The following is a 16,658-nucleotide window of genomic DNA, read 5'->3' on the forward strand; positions in this document are numbered from 1 at the left end:
TTTTTATTTGCTAGTTACCGTTTCTTTTAGAAATGGTATAGACACATTGTATTTCTAAATAGTAGAAGGTGAAGTAATCTTATATTTTAAATATTTTCTTTAACAATAGCACAATTGAAAATACTAAATAGCCTTTTTTTCTCTCTCTTCTCAGTAAGACTCCTCTGAAGTAAGACTAACCACTCTGCTTTAATAATCTTCTAAAATGTCACTCTCCATTTGGTGGTACTATGCAGAGAGGAAGGCACAGAATATCTGGACTAAAAGAGCTTCTTTAGGATTTGAGCTGAAAATGTAGTTACTTTAAAGTGCCACAGATTTTCGTCCTGTATTTAAACACCCTTCTTATTTTGTTCCCCTTATATTGTAGGGTAGATGATGTGCCTCCAGGAATATCTCTGCTTCCTGATAATATTCTGCAGGTTCTGAGGACCCAGCTTCTGCAGTGTGTTCAGAAAATGGCAGATGGGTTAGAGGAAGAACAACAAGCCTTGTCAATTTTGCTTATCAAGTTCTTCATTGTTCTTTGCAGGTATCTGGTACAAATAAACTAGTTATCTGTTTTAAATAATTATTAGCAAACTAATAATGCATTTATTAGTTATTAATGATGTTTGTTGTTCATATGGAGCTTTTAGGGATGAGTACAGCTTTTGCAATAGGCTTGTGGTTTGTTATTATATTGGAAAGCCTTTTACTATATCTACTTAGAGAGATTCAGCCAGGATAAAAAATAATTGCTTTAGAGTAAAGACAATGACAGGAGTTTTTACTTAAGAATTTATTGCACTGGTATTTTCTATATGGTCCTCACCAATAAACATGTACATATACATTTTTATACTGTGCGTTATCATTTGTGAAATGTATTTTTCTAGTCTTTCATTTTATAATTTTACCAAAGAAAGTATAATTATTCCATAGCTTATATTTCCAGATTTATAGATGATTAGGTCTGTGGTACTTAAATTTTGGTGTGCATAAATGTCAACTGGGAAGCTTAATAGAAATACAGAGTTTGAGCCTTATGTATGGAAGTTCTGATCCAAAAGAGCGCAGGCATTTTGAATTTTCACACGTTCCATTAATCTGCATATAAGAATTTGAGAACCGTTGGGTTAGGGGCATCACATGCCTCTTAAAATCTGTCTTCTTTTCTTGTTCTTAGAGGAAAAGCTTTCAGTCTTTTACCATTTAGTATGATATTTGCTGTGAAATTTTTATATATAGGTTTTATTATGTTGAGGTAGTTTCCTTCTGTTCCTAGTTTGCTGAGTGTTGTTATCAGGAATGGTTGCTGAATTTTGTCAAATGCTTTTCTGCATTAATTGAGATGATCATCTGGGTTTTTTTCCCCTTTATTCTGTTAATATGGCATATTACATTGATCAGCTTTCATATGTTTAACCATCCTTGCATTACAGGAATAAATCCCACTTAGTCATAGTGTGTAATACTTTTAATATACTGTTGAATTCTCTTTGCTAGTATTTTGTTGAAGATCTTTGCATTAATGTTCATAAGGGATGTTGGCTTGTAGTTTTCATGTAGTCTCTTGTTTGGCTTTGGGATCAGGGTAATACTGGCCTCATAAAATGAGTCAGAAAGTGTTCCTTCCTTTTCAGTTTTTTAGAAAAATTTGAGAAGGATTGGCATTAGTTCTTCTTTAAATGTTTTGTAGACTTCATGAGTGAAAACATCAGGTCCAGGACTGCTTTTTTGGGAGAGTTTTGATTACTGATTCAGTTTCCTTACTAGTTGTAGGTCTATTCAGCTTATTTATTTCATCATGGTTTAATCTTGGCAGATTTTGTGTTTCTAGGAATTTGTCCATTTCATCTATGTTATTCAATTTGTTGTTGTACAGTTGTTCATAGTACTCTCTTAATAATCCTCTGTATTTCTGTAGTATCAGTAGTAATATCCACACTTCATTTTTGATGTTAGTAATCTGATTCGTCTCTCTTTTTCTTAGTTTATCTAGCTAAAGGTTTGTCAATTTTGTTGATGTCTCCAAGGAACTAATTTTTGTTTTCATTGATTTTCTCTATTTTTAAAAATTTATTTTAATCTCTGCTCTGATCTTTATCATTCCCTTCTTTCTGCTAACTTTGGATTTAGTTTGTTCATCTTTGTCTGATTCCTTAAGTTGTAATATTAGGTAGTTGGTTTCTTGTTCTTTTTTTTTAGTGTAAGCACTTACACCTATAAAATTCTCCCTTTGCACCACTTTCATTGCCTCCCATAAGTTTTGGTAAGTAATGTTTTCCTTTTCATTCATCTTAAGTATTTTCTAATTTCCCTTGTGGGTTTCTTCTTTGATCCATTGATTATTTTAAAGTATTTTTGTTAATTTACACAGTTTTGTGAATTTTTCAGTTCTCTTTATGTTACTGATTTTTAACTTCATCCTGCTGCGGTTAGAGAAGATACTTTGTATGATATCTGTCATTTTAAATCTGTTGAGACTTAATTTGTGGCCTAATATAGTGTCTATCTTGTAAAATGTCCCAAGTGCACTTGAGAAGAATGTTTGTTCTGTTCTTGGGTAGAGTCACCTGTATATGTTTCTTAGAGCTATTAGATTTACTGTGTTAAGTCCTCTGTTGCTTTACTTATCTTCTATCTAGTTGTTTTATCCATTATTGTGGATGAGGTATTGAATTCTCCAGCTATTATGGAAGAACTATATGTTTCTCTCTTCAATTCTGTCAGTATTTGCTTCATATGTTTTGATGGTCTGTCATTAGATACGTAAATGTTCATAATTGTTATATCTTTTTGCTAGTGTAATACCTTTGTTATATCATATATACTTTTATTACATTATATTTTACCTTTTATTTTATTTATTTTTAACATCTTTGAGTATTAATTGCTTTACAATGTTGCGTTACTTTCTGCTGTATAACAAAGTAAATCAGCTATGTGCCTACGTATATCCCCATATCCCCTCCCTCTTACGTCTCCCTCTCACCCTCCTTATCCTACCCCCTAGGTGGTCTCAAAGCACTGAGCTGATCTCCCTGTGCTAGGTAGCTGCTTCCCACTAGCTATCGATTTTACATTTGGTAGTGTATATATGTCAGTGTTATTCTCTCAATTCATCCCAGGTTACCCTTCCCCAACCCCGTGTCCTCAAGTCCATTCTCTACGTCTGTGTCTTTATTCCTGTCCTGCTCCTAGGCTCATCAGAACCATTTTTTTTTAGATTCCATATATATGTGTTAGGATACGGTATTTGTTTTTCTCTTTCTGACTTACTTCACTGTATGACAGAGTCTGTATGACAGACTCTAGGTCCATCCACCTCACTACAAATAACTCAATTTCATTTTTTTTATGGCTGACTAATATTCCATTGTTTATATGTGCCACATCTTCTTTATCCATTCATCTGTCGATGGACACTTAGGTTGCTTCCATGTCCTGGCTATTATAAATAGTGCTGCATTGAACATTGTGGTACATGACTCTTTTTGAATTATGGTTTTCTCAAGGTATATGCCCAGGAGTGGGATTGCTGGGTAATATAGTAGTTCTATTTTTAGTTTTTTAAGGAACCTCTATACTGTTCTTCATAGTGGCTGTATCAATTTACATTCCTACGAACAGTGCAAGAGGGTTTCCTTTCCTCCACACGCTCTCCAGCATTTGTTGTTTATAGATTTTTTGATTTTGGCCATTCTGACTGGTGTGAGGTGATACCTCATTGTAGTTTTGATTTGCATTTCTCTAATGATTAGTGATATTGAGCACCTTTTCATGTGTTTGTTAGCAATCTGTATATCTTCTTTGTGGAAATGTCTGTTTAGGTCTTCTGCCCATTTTTGGATTGGGTTGTTTTTTTAATATTGAGCTTCATGAGCTGCTTGTATATTTTGGAGATTTATCCTCTGTCATTTGCTTCCTTTGCAAATATTTTCTCCCATTCTGAGGGTTCTCTTTTTGTCTTGTTTATGGTTTCCTTTTCTGTGCAAAAGCTTTTAAGTTTCATTAGGTCCCATTTGTTTATTTTTGTTTTTATTTCCATTTCTCTAGGAGGTGAGTCAAAAAGGATCTTGCTGTGATTTATGTCATAGAGTGTTCTGCCCATGTTTTCCTCTAAGAGTTCTATAATGTTTGGCCTTACATTTAGGTCTTTAATCCATTTTGCGGCGAGTGGGGGCCACTCTTCATCGCGATGTGCGGGCCTGTCACTGCCATGGCCTCTCTTGTTGCAGAGCACAGGCTCCAGATGCATAGGCTCAGTAGTTGTGGCTCACGGGCCCAGTTGCTCCACGGCATGTGGGATCTTCCCAGACCAGGGCTCAAACCCGTGTCCCCTGCATTGGCAGGCAGATTCTCAACCACTGTGCCACCAGGGAAGCCCTCCCTTTTTTTCTTGATGAGTCTGGCTTATGGTTTATCAATTTTGTTTATCTTCTCAAAGAACCAGCTTTTTGTTTTATAGATCTTTGCTATTGTTTCCTTCATTCCTTTTTCATTTATTTCTGATCTGATCTTTATGATTTCTTTCCTTCTGCTAACTTTGGGGTTTTTTCTTCTTTCTCTAATTGCTTTAGGTGTAAGGTTAGGTTGTTTATTTGAGATTTTTCTTGTTTCTTGAGGTAGGGTTGTATTGCTATAAACTTCCCTCTTAGAACTCCTGTTGCTGCATCCCATAGGTTTTGGGTCATCATGTTTTCATTGTCATTTGTTTCTAGGTATTTTTTGATTTCCTCTTTGATTTCTTCAGTGATCTCTTGGTTATTTAGTAGCATATTGTTTAACCTCCATGTGTTTGTATTTTTTACAGTTTTTTTCCTTTAATTGATATCTAGTCTCATAGCGTTGTGGTCGGAAAAGATACTTGATACAATTTCAGTTTTCTTAAATTTACCAAGGCTTGATTTATGACCCAAGATCTGGTCTATCCTGGAGGATGTTCCATAAGCCCTTGAGAAGAAAGTGTATTCTGTTGTTTTTGGATGGAATGTCCTATAAATATCAATTAAGTCTGTCTCATTTAATGTGTCATTTAAAGCTTGTGTTTTCTTATTTATTTTCATTTTGGATGATCTGTCCATTGGTGAAAGTGGGGTGTTAAAGTCCCTTACTATTATTGTGTTACCATCCATTTCCCCTTTTATGGCTGTCAGCATTTGCCTTATGTATTGAGGTGCTCCTATGTTGGGTGCATAAATATTTACAGTTGTTATGTCTTCTTGGATTGATCCCTTGATCATTATGTAGTGTCCTTCTTTGTCTCTTGTAATAGTCTTTATTTTAAAGTCTGTTTTGTCCGATATGAGAATTGCTACTCCAGCTTTCTTTTGATTTCCATTTGCATGGAATATCTTTTTCCATCCCCTCACTTTCATTCTGTATGTGTCCCTTGGTCTGAAGTGGGTCTCTTGTGGACAGCATATACACGGGTCTTGTTTTTGTATCCATTCAGCTAGTCTGTGTCTTTTGGTTGGAGCACTGAATCCATTTACACTTAAGGTAATTATCGATATGTATGTTCCTATGACCATTTTCTTAATTGTTTTGGGTTTGTTATTGTAGGTCTTTTCCTTCCCTTGTGTTTCCTGCCTAGAGATCCTTTAGCATTTGTTGTAAAGCTGGTTTGGTGGTCCTGAATTCTCTTAACCTTTGCGTATCCCTAAAGGTTTTAATTTCTCCATCGAATCTTAATGACATCCTTGCTGGGTAGAGTAATCTTGTAGGTTTTTTCCCTTTCATGACTTTAAATATGTCCTGCCATTCCCTTCTCTTTTGCTGAGTTTCTGCTAAAAGATCAGCTGTTAACCTTATGGGGATTCCCCCTTGTATGTTATTTGTTGCTTTTCCTGCTGCTTTTAGTACTTTTTCTTCATACTTAATTTTTGATAGTTTGATTAGTATGTGTTTCGGCATGTTTCTCTATGATTAATATGTGTTTCAGCATGTTTTTCCTGTATGGTACTCTGTGTGCTTCCTGGACTTGACTGACTGTTTACTTTCCCATGCTAGGGATGTTTTCGACTCTGATCTCTTCAAATATTTTCTCAGACCCATTCTTTTTCTCTTCTTCTTCTGGGATCCCTAAAATTCGAATGTTGGTGCATTTAATGTTGTCCCAGAGGTCTCTGAGACTGTCCTCAGTTCTTTTCATTCTTTTTTCTTTATTCTGCTCCCTGGCAGTTATTTTTACCATTTTATCTTCCAGCTCATTTATCTGTTCTTCTACCCCAGTTATTCTGCTATTGATTCCTTCTAGAGTATTTTTAATTTCAGTAACTGTGTTGTTCATCACTGTTTGTTTGCTCTTTAGTTCTTCTAGATCCTTGTTAAATGTTTCTTGTATTTTCTCCATTCTGTTTCCGAGATTTTGGATCATCTTTACTATCATTACTCTGAATTCTTTTTCAGGTAGGTTGCCTATTTCATCTTCATTTATTTGGTCTTGTAAGTATTTACCTTACTCCTTCATCTGTAACATATTTTTTTGTCGTTTCTTTTTTTTTTCTTTTAATGGGTGGTGCTGTATTCCTGTCTTCCTGGTTGTTTGGCCTGAGACATCCAGCACTGGAGTTTGCAGGCAGTTGGATAGAGCCGGGTCTTGGTGCTGAGATGAGGACCTCCCGGGGGCCTCACTCCGATGAATGTTCCCTGGGGTTTAAGTTTCTCATTAGTCCAGCGGTTTGGACTTGGAGCTCCCACCACAGGATCCCAACTCCCGGCCTGGGAACCAAGATCCTGCAAGCTTCGTTGTGTGGTTAAAAAAACAAAAAAAGGAAGAAGAAAAGGAGCAGTGCAATATGCAAGAATATAGAACAAAATAAAATTAGAAAGATGAAAAATATATTAATTGAAACAACTCCAACCGGGTAAAATAAAACCATAACAGTAAAAAGAAAAATAAAAAAGGGGGGGGGAACAAGCCAAAAGGAGAGAATGTTAACGAAGTATAAAGAATAAAACTAGAAAAATAAAAGTTTTTTTAGGAAAAATAAAAATATAAAAGAATCGACAACAGTGGATCAACAAGGTAAAACAGAACCCCAGTCTAAAAGAGGAAAAAAGAAAGAAAAAAAAAAAAACCTTGGCTGTAGGGGGCAAAGTTTAGGCAGGGGTGGAATTTACGCAGGGGCTGGGTTTAGGGTGGAGTGGGACCTAGTCAGGTGGGGGGATGAGTTTTGAGCGTGGGGCAGCTCCTAAGCTTAGGACCCACGCAGCTGGAAACGCCCTGGGGGTAAGGCCTTGACAGAGTGATGTTCAAGCATAGGGTGGGGCCTCTGCTTAGGACCTGTGTGGAAGTGGAGAGGCAGCACATGGAAAGGAGGGCCTCTGGAGTGTGGAGTTAGGGAGTTTGGAGGTAGGGCCCTGAGTGAGGGTGTGTGGGTGGGGTTTAGGCCCAGTGCATCGGATGGGGTCTCAGAGGGCGTTCTCTGAGTGTACAGGTAGGGCCCTGGGTTGGGGTGTAGGGGCGGAGCTTGGGTTCTGCGTGGCAGGAGAGAGGCTCTGAGGGCAGAGGATTAGGCCTGGGGCCTAACAGGCTTCCTGGTACCTAAGTGGACAGGGAAGGCACAGACTGCATTCCCTTCCATTCCTTCATGCCCCCTTCCCCACCATCTCCCCCAGGGTCTCCCCCATTGCTGCTGGACCCCTAACCGTGGGTGGGTCCCACTGGGTGTAGGAACTCCTCCCCTCCTCCATCCACCCCTCAGGGGTGCCAGTCCCGGAGGTCCAGCCTTTACTTTTGCTCCCCCTTCCCTCCTTCCCACTCCCTCAGGACCCATGCAGCTGGAAGGGGCCTTGGTGGACAGAGGATCAGGCCTGGGATCTCAGCAGGTTCCTGGGGGCCCAAGTGGGCAGGAGAAACCTGGCCATGCTCCCTTTTGATCCTCTGCCCTACCAGTGGTTCCCCAGTTTCCCGCTTCGGGTGTGGGATCCCTTCCCCTCCCCCAGCTGCCCCTCAGGGGCATCAGGCCCATCCCGCCTCCACTTCTCCTCTCCCATCACTCCTCCCAAGCCCCACATCCTACCCGCTCACTGGGGGTTCCTCCCATCCCTTTAGGTGTCTGTGGTCCCCCGCTGGTGCCTGGTAGGTGCCCTAGTTGTGTGTAGACGTGAATTCCGCGTCCTCCTAGTATGCCATCTTGACTCTGCCCCCTGTACCTTTTAAAATATATGATGTCCTTCTTTGTTCCATGTAACCTATTTTGTCTGATATTTGTATGTCAGCCTCTGCTCTCTTTGAGTTACTCTTTGCATGGAATATCTTTCCCTCTGCTTTCAGTTTCAACCTGTTTGTGTCCTTGGACATCAGGTAGACAGTATATAGTTGGATCCTGAGTTTGTATCCATTCTGCCAATCTCTTTTCTTTTTTTGTCTTTTTTTTTTAATATATCGTGATTGGAGTATAATTGCTTTACAATGTTGTGTTAGTTTCTGCTGTACAACACAGTGAATCAGCTATATGCATACCTATATCTCCATATCCCATCCCTTTTGAGCCTTCCTCCCACCCTACCTATCCCACCCCTCTAGGTCTTCACAAAGCACCGAGCTGATCTCCCTGTGCTATGTAGCTGCTTCCCACTAGCTGTTTTACATTTGGTAGTGTATATATGTCAGTGCTACTCTGTCACTATGTCCCAGTCTCCACTTCCTGCCCTGTGTCCTCAAGTCCATTCTCAATGTCTGCATCTTTATTCCTGCCCTACCACTCATTCATCAACACCATTCAGTCTCGTGTCTTTTGAATGGAAACTTTAATCCATTTACATTGAAAGTAATTACTCCTAAGGAGGAATTTACTTCTTTTACTGTTCTATTTGTTTTCTTTATGCCTTAAAACAGAAGTTTGTTTTTTTTTAAATTTATTTATTTTTTGGCTGTTTTGGGTCTCCGTTGCTGCCCATGGGCTTTCTCTAGTTGTGGCGAGCGGGGGCTGCGCTTCGTAGCAGTGCATGGGCTTCTCATTGTGGTGATTTAAATTCCTTTATCATATTCTTTTTTTATAACGAGCATTTCATTATTTATTTATTTTGTAATATTTGTTTATTTATTTATTTGGCTCTACCGGGTCTTAGTTGCAGCATGCAGGATATTTTAGTTGCAGCATGCGGGTTCTAGTTCCCTGACCAGGGATTGAACCCAGGCCCCCTGCATTGGGAGCACAGAGTCTTAGCCACTGGACCACCAGGGATGTCCCCTTTATCATACTCTTTTGTATACATTCTGTAGATATTTTCTTTGTGGCTACCATTGGTGTTACATTTAACATTCTAAAGTTATAACATTCTAATTTGAATTTATACCATTTAATATCAATAACATACAAAAACTCTGCTCTTTTATGGCTCTGTCCCTACTCCTTTTGGTTGCTGATGTCACAAAATTACATTTACACAATGTTTGCCCCCAAACATAAGCTAATAGTTATTTTAGATGCATTAGTCTCAAATTATGTATAAAACAAGATTTGGAATTACAAACCAAAGTTACAGTAATACTAGTTTTTACCTGAACAATTTTATTTCTTTAAATATAATCTCTTAAATTATATAAAAACAAAGAATACAGTTACAAATCACTGTTTCAATAATACTAGCTTTTATAATTGCCCATTTATTTACCTTCATTGAGATCTTAGTTTTCCATGCAGCTTTGAGTTGCTGGATAGTGTCCTTACCTCTCACCCTGCAGGACAGTGTTTAGCATTTTTTGTAGGGTAGAGCAAGTGATCACAGACTCCATTACCTTTTGTTTCCTGGGAATGTCTTTATTTCTCCCTCACTTTTGAAGGATAGTTTGCCAGATACAGGATTGTTGGTTGACAGCTATTTTTCTTTTAGCACTCTCAGTGTATCCTCTCACTATCTTCTGGCCTAAGTTTCTTAGTAGAAATCTGCTGATAATTGTATTGAAGATCCCTTATATGTGATGATTTGCTTCTCTCTTCCTATTTTCAAATTGTCTGTCTTTTGAAAGTTTGATTATAACGTGTGTCTCGGTGTGGGTGTCTTTGAGTTCACCTTATTTGGAGTTCGTTGAGCTTCTTGGCTGTTCATATTCATGTCCTTCATCAAATTTGGGAAATTATCAGCAATAATTTCTTTAAGTATTCTCTCTTTCCCTTTTTCTTTCTCTTCTTTTTCTTAGACTCAATCTTTTTTCTTTGTGTTGTTCAGACTTGATAATGTCCATTGTGCTATCTTCAAGTTCACTGATTCTTTCCTCTGCCAGCTCAGATCTACCGTTGAATTCCTCTAGTGAATTTTTCATTATAGTGATTATAGTTCCAGAATTTGTTTCTGGTTTCTTTTTAGTTTTTTTTTAATCTCCTTACTGATATTTCCATTTTGTTTACCCATTAATTTCTTGACTTTCTCCACATCTTCCTTTAGTATTGATACTTTGAGCATCTTGAAGACAGTTATTTTGAAGTCTTTGTCTAATAGATCTTTTTCAGGGAGTTTCTGTTGATCTCTGTTTTTTTTTTTGACTGGGCCATATTCCCCTATTTCTTTGTATGCCTTCTGATTTTTGTTTTTAATTGAATACTGGACATTTGAATCTAAGAATGTGGTAAATCTGAAAATCAGATTTACCCCCTTTCCTGGGGTTTGCTGCTTTTTGTTGTTATTTTTGTTTATTTGTTTTATTTTTTGATCCTTACAGATTGTCTCTGTGCTGAGGATCAACCTGAGTTGTAAACATAAGGTCTGCTCAGATCTATTCTGACCCTTTCCCTCAGCATGTGTGGTCACTCTCTAATTTTCCCCATTTATGCTGTTATTTTTGAATGTCCTAGTTTTTAACATCTGGCTCCCAAAAGGGGAAAAAACAAAAAGATGAAGGGGGAAAGGAAAATGGCCTTTAAGTCCCCTGGAAATTACTTCAGCCAGAGGGGGAGAGGCTTGTAACAAGTGGTGGGGATGTGCAATATCAGTGCCTGCCTGCCTCTTTGTCTGCACCTCTATAATCAGAAGGAGCAATCAGTGATCAGAGCACGATCTCCAATATGTTGAGGACAGGGTCCTTTCTGCCTACGTTGGTTTCTTCAAGCTGTTAGCAAGCTGCTCCTGGACTATGTGCACAGCTGCTTACCACATGTCTGGGGGTGGCAGATTGATAGGTGCTACTGTGCTAATAGCTGAAATTGAGCAGAATTTAGGACATTAATTGCAATTTATCATCCAGATTTTCCCATAGAAGTTGCCAGCCTTCAACAGAGACTCAAGGGTTCCAAAATAGTTACATCAAACTGATTTTGACAGTGTAACTGTTTTCTAGGTTGGGAGACAGATTCCTGGTTCTTCCCACTTGGCTATTTTCCCAGAATCCTCCACAGGGGCTTTGAATTTTACCTCTGCCTTTACTCTTTGCTTTCTCAAAGATGTCATGCCATTCTGACTTCTTACACTAAGTTCATTAATTTAGTTAATTTTTCCTGTTCCTTTAGCATTTACTGGATTTTAAGATATAAAGTATTTTTCAAGGTCACAATGTCTCAGAACACAATAGAGTTTTTTGTCTTAACAGAATTTTTTTTAGTATGCCAAGAAAAAGACTGGTGATATTAGTAAGAGTACATGTTAGCATTTTACGTGTCATACCTCAGTCTTATTAAAAATGGAACAAAAATGAGGGCCATATTTTAATTAAACACCAGGCACTTGTTGACACACTGCTTTAAACAAGGCATGCACTGTGCCCTCTTGGAGTATGTATAGATGCCCACCCTTCTCTCAAGGCTTTTTAATATAGATGAGGAGATATATTATGAGTCTAAAAGGGGAACTATAATTTCAGAAAGCAAGATGATAACTATAAAACTGCACTACATGAGTTATAAAGACAACGATATGTACAAAAAACCAAGCTTAAAAAGTACATAGGAAAATAACAACAAACCTGGAAAGAAATAATCCAAAATGTATATAGTTGCTAACGTTGGGGTTGTAAGAATATTAGTGACTTTTTCTTTTCTATTTCTACTTTGTGATATTTTCCAATTTTTTATAATAAACAAATGCTAATTGGCATGTCTTTCTTAAATGTTCTCTGTTTATAGTAGTTAAATGGTGCTTGAGGTGTGTTTTGCATTCTCAGTGGGAAAGCAGTTATATAACCATATTGATTTTAAGTTTTAATGACTGTTTTTTGTATTTTATTTGCCAACATGGGTTCCGAAAACCAACCTGAATTCATGAGCATACATTTTTCTCATTATTCATATATAATAAATATATGGCTATTCTTTTTTTTCCTCACAGAAATCTATCTAACGTAGAAGAAATTGGGACTTGCTCATATATCAATCATGTTATCACTATGACAACACTCTATATTCAACAAGTAGGTGTGAATTAATATATTCCTTTTTGTTTTACTGAGAGTAACTAGTTTTTATTTTTTAAAATATCATAGTAAAGTTAAATGTTTTCAGAGGAGGTAATAATTGAGAAGATCATTAAAATTATCAGTGGGTACTTATATATTTCAGGCATCTTATGCAATTATCTGAAAGTAGACAAGCAATTATTAATACATTTTGTTATTTTAATTTAAAAGTTGCAGTGTTTTATAAATGGCTATTTTAAATGACACAGTTTGCCATTTTATGTATTTATTATTTATTCATCAAATAACCCTCTTATTGAAAGCATCATCTTTTTTGGAAAGACGTTTGTCTATCCATTTGAAATCCTTCCTAGGAAATATTTAAAATTTGAGAGGTTATATCCAACCCATATGATTAACTGACCCTTTACACACTCAAATGGAACTTAGGCTTATTTGAATAAAAATGAGTTGTTATTATTAGATGAATGAAACATGTAGTCTTTTAATGATGTTGGTCAGTATGTTATACAGATTAACATTTTTAAGTACATATAATTTTGTGTTTAAATTCTCAGTTAAAAAGCAAAAAAAAAGAGAAGGAATTGGCAGATCAGACATCTATCGAAGAATTTGTGATCCATGCATTGGCATTTTGTGAAAGTTTATATGACCCATATCGGAACTGGAGGCATAGAATTTCAGGGTATGTCTTATAAATCATAATGTTCATTTAAAACCTAAATATCATAATATATACAATTCTTCAAAGCAGGTCTCATTCTCTGTGAAAGCAGTTGGTAAGATGTGTCTAAGACCCCATCCTTATCTCTGAGGTAGAGAACTACATTGGAGGTAATGAATTAGTGATAATCGCCACTTCTAGATAATAAATTTACCCTGAACTTTTATTTTGTAATGCAATTGAATGCTAATAATCTGATGGTAAAATCTCAGAGCACAGTAGCATCAAGTAGAGTGTACATATTTTTCAAGGAACTTTATCTTTTTTTAAAGCATATTTCATGATTTGGAAAAGAATTTTAACAGTATTTTGTGTTTTTATTTTTAATTGTGGAGCTTGTGTCAGTCAGAAACCAGTGTTTAAAAAGAGAGACTAAAAAAAAAAAAAATAAAAAAAAAAAAATAAAAAGAGAGACTATAATGCAAGGAGATTGTTAAATAGGTATTAGAGAACTCAAAAAACAAAAGGGGGACACTGATGTAATACAGAGATAGTAACTTCAGGAAGCAGCTACTTCCCTGGTTCTGTGGGAACAAAGGGAAGAGATTAGAGTTATCAGAAACTAGAAGTTTTGGAGAAGAGGTCCTGCAGTGCCTGGTCTGAGGCTTCTGAGGAAAGAGTCCTAAGCCAGTGCTGCTATCACTGAGCAGCCATGAAGAGGCTGGTTCTGGTGTTGCCAAAAATAAGCTGAAGAAAGAAACCAACTGTGAATGCCATAGTTAAGAACTGTTGGCCAGTAAAAAAATAAGGAATAAGGCATCAGTCCCCCTTTCACTCTTTCAACTTTCCAGGCTCCGTTTAGTACCCACTATTGATGAACCCAAGAGTGAGGTAGCTGGAGAAAAGGAAATACAGTTTGTAGAATGACTGTTCCAGCATCACAAAGCAGATGGAATGTAAGATGATGGATTTGTAGCTTAGTGACAATGGCATAATTACCAGTACACAGCTCAAAGGGAAGAGTTTAAAAACTCATGTATCTTTCTTACCTGTGGGCAAAGAATAGGAAGAGTTGTGTTATCACCTACAATCAGATCTCTTTTTTAGGTCTCCCTAATCTGCTGTACTTTAAATCTCAGGATTTTTTCATTTTCAGTGTAACCTGACCCACTTATAAACAGTTCCTACTTCCTGCAGCATTTCGTTACTAGAATGTTTGATTTTTTTTATAGGCTTTTCAGGATATTTAGGGTAGGATACTCTCACTTTGAATAGCCACCATTAGATAATGGTGGAGGATTGGTAACTGAGAGAACATGTATGTAGACTATGGGGTAATTAGACTATGGGGTAATACTTTATATGTTCTATATAGTAATATTTTATTGAAATAACACATCCTTTAGGTAAAGCAAGAAGTGTCTAATAGAATTAATAGGAACAAATACTCCAGGTATTAAATATAACAATTCTATCTGCTTATTTATACATTTGCTTTCCTTTATGTGTTGAAAGTTGTAGTCTTTTTTTTTTTTTTTTTTTTTTTGCGGTACGCGGGCCTCTCACTGTTGTGGCCTCTCCCGCTGCGGAGCACAGGCTCCGGACGCGCAGGCTCAGCGGCCACGGCTCACGGGCCCAGCCGCTCTGCGGCATGTGGGATCTTCCCAGACCGGGGCACGAAGCCGCATCCCCTGCATCGGCAGGCGGACTCTCAACCACTGCGCCACCAGTGAAGCCCGAAAGTTGTAGTCTTTAGTCAGGGTTCTCCACAGAAACAAAACTAGCAGGCCGTGTGTGTGTGTGTGTGTGTGTGTGTGTGTGTGTGTGTGTGTGTGTGTGTGTGTGTGTGTGTGAAGAACTTCATTGTAAGCGATTGCCTCACATGATTATAAAGGCTGGCAAGTCCAAATCTGCGATGTGGCCTGGCAGCCTTGCCACCCAGGGAAGCCAGTGGTGCAGTTAGAGTTCGAAGGCTATAGAGCCAGTGTTCCAGTTCCAGTCCTAGTTCAAAAGCAGTCAGGCTGGAGACCAGAACTGATGGTGCAGATGAAGTCAGAGGGCACTCTTCTGGAGAATTCCCCCTTGCTTGGAGATGCCAGTCTTTTTGTTCCGCTCAGGCTTTCAATTAATTAGTTGAGGCACTTTCTGGAGGGCAGTTCCGTTACCCAGTGTTCACCAATTTAAGTGTTAATCTCATCCCAAAACACCCCCCAAGTTGACACATGAAATTAACCATCACATCGTTCTAATACTTTTCTTGATTGTTTATTAATGGGAAGATACTAGTGACCTTCTGATTACTTCCTTTTCTATTGAACTTTAATATGTCTCTTTTTCCAGTGAGAAAGTGCTTTGCATTTTTCTTGGCAAAGATTTATCCGTCAGGATAAGCTGCAGTAACAAACAAGGGGTTAGAATAACAAAGGTTTACTTCTTGGTCCTGTTCTCTGTCTACCATGGTTGGCAGGGAGCCTCTACTCATCATAGTCACTCAAGATCCTAAACTGACAGAACAGCAAGCATCTAAGGCTGTGCTAGTTACCAGGTGAAAGAGAAAAGAAAGCTCTGAAATGTCTCACATTGGCAGTTTTAATGCTCTTGTCTGATCATGACATATGACATGTTTCACTTTCATTCAGAACTCGTTGGCCAAGACTAGTTACATGCTCCCATCTACCACAGTGAGACCAGAAGAAGAAGGGAGACCAAGGTGGAAGTTAGTTCTACCCTGTGACTAAAAGGAGTAGACATGGAAATAGTTGGCAGACAGCACTGTCACTGCCTTTTCCCTCTGCCTGTGTACTGCTCATAACTCTCTAAAGATTCAAAGAGAGGAGCACATAATAGTGCTCCATTTGTAGCCTTTCTACGCATTTAGCACTTTGGTTCTCAACTAATCAATGTTCCCCCAATTTTGACATTTATGCCAAGATTTCTTAAGGAAATTATATCTCTTCCTCCCACTATTGCTACTTCCCCATCCCCCACCTTAGCCTTGTCAGCAATGGCAAATCTAAGGTAACGTTTTTTAAGTTTTGAAACAGTGACAAAGAATTTTTATTTATAGACAGGAAGACATATAGAAGGAGGAACATAAGGAGAGGAGTCTGGAAATGACAGAAGAGGCTTTTAGAGGAATCCTTAAGAGCAAAATGAATTTAAAGGTGGGAGAAAGAGAAGATATGCAAAGGTAGACCCGAGAACAAATTAAAACAGACTAAATAAAATTAGTAATTGAAAACAAAAACAAGTTTTGTTTTTAAATTTATTTATTTTATTTCTGGCTGTGTTGGGTCTTTGTTGCTACACGCGGGCTTTCTCTAGTTGCTGAGAGCGGGGGCTACTTTTTTTTTTTTTTTTTTTTTTTTTGCGGTACGCGGGCCTCTCACTGTTGTGGCCTCTCCCGTTGGGGAGCACAGGCTCCGGATGTGCAGGCTCAGCAGCTATGGCTCATGGGCCCAGTCGCTAAGCGGCATGTGGGATTTTCCCAGACCGGGACACGAACCCGTGTCGCCTACATCGGCAGGCGGACTCTCAACCATTGCGCCACCAGGCAAACCCGGGGGCTACTCTTTGCTGCGGTGCACGGGCTTCTCATTGCGGTGGCTTCTCTTGTTGCGGAGCACGGGCTCTAGGCACGCGGTCTTCAGTAGT

The 16,658-nt window shown here is 38.2% G+C and overlaps 1 protein-coding gene across 2 annotated transcripts in view; it reads left to right on the forward strand.

Annotated features, from left to right (window-relative positions):
- NBEAL1 (neurobeachin like 1) overlaps positions 1-16,658 on the forward strand; it is a 178,415-nt gene that overhangs the window by 22,171 nt on the left and 139,586 nt on the right. For both annotated transcript variants that reach the window (XM_049712339.1, XM_049712338.1), the window contains exons 3-5: positions 371-532; positions 12,253-12,334; positions 12,898-13,025. In XM_049712339.1, coding sequence (XP_049568296.1) covers positions 371-532; positions 12,253-12,334; positions 12,898-13,025 — 372 coding nt within the window. The remainder of the gene's footprint in view (positions 1-370; positions 533-12,252; positions 12,335-12,897; positions 13,026-16,658) is intronic.

This window comes from Orcinus orca, chromosome 7 (genome assembly GCF_937001465.1).
Source record: "Orcinus orca chromosome 7, mOrcOrc1.1, whole genome shotgun sequence".
Taxonomy (NCBI): Eukaryota; Metazoa; Chordata; class Mammalia; order Artiodactyla; family Delphinidae; genus Orcinus; species Orcinus orca.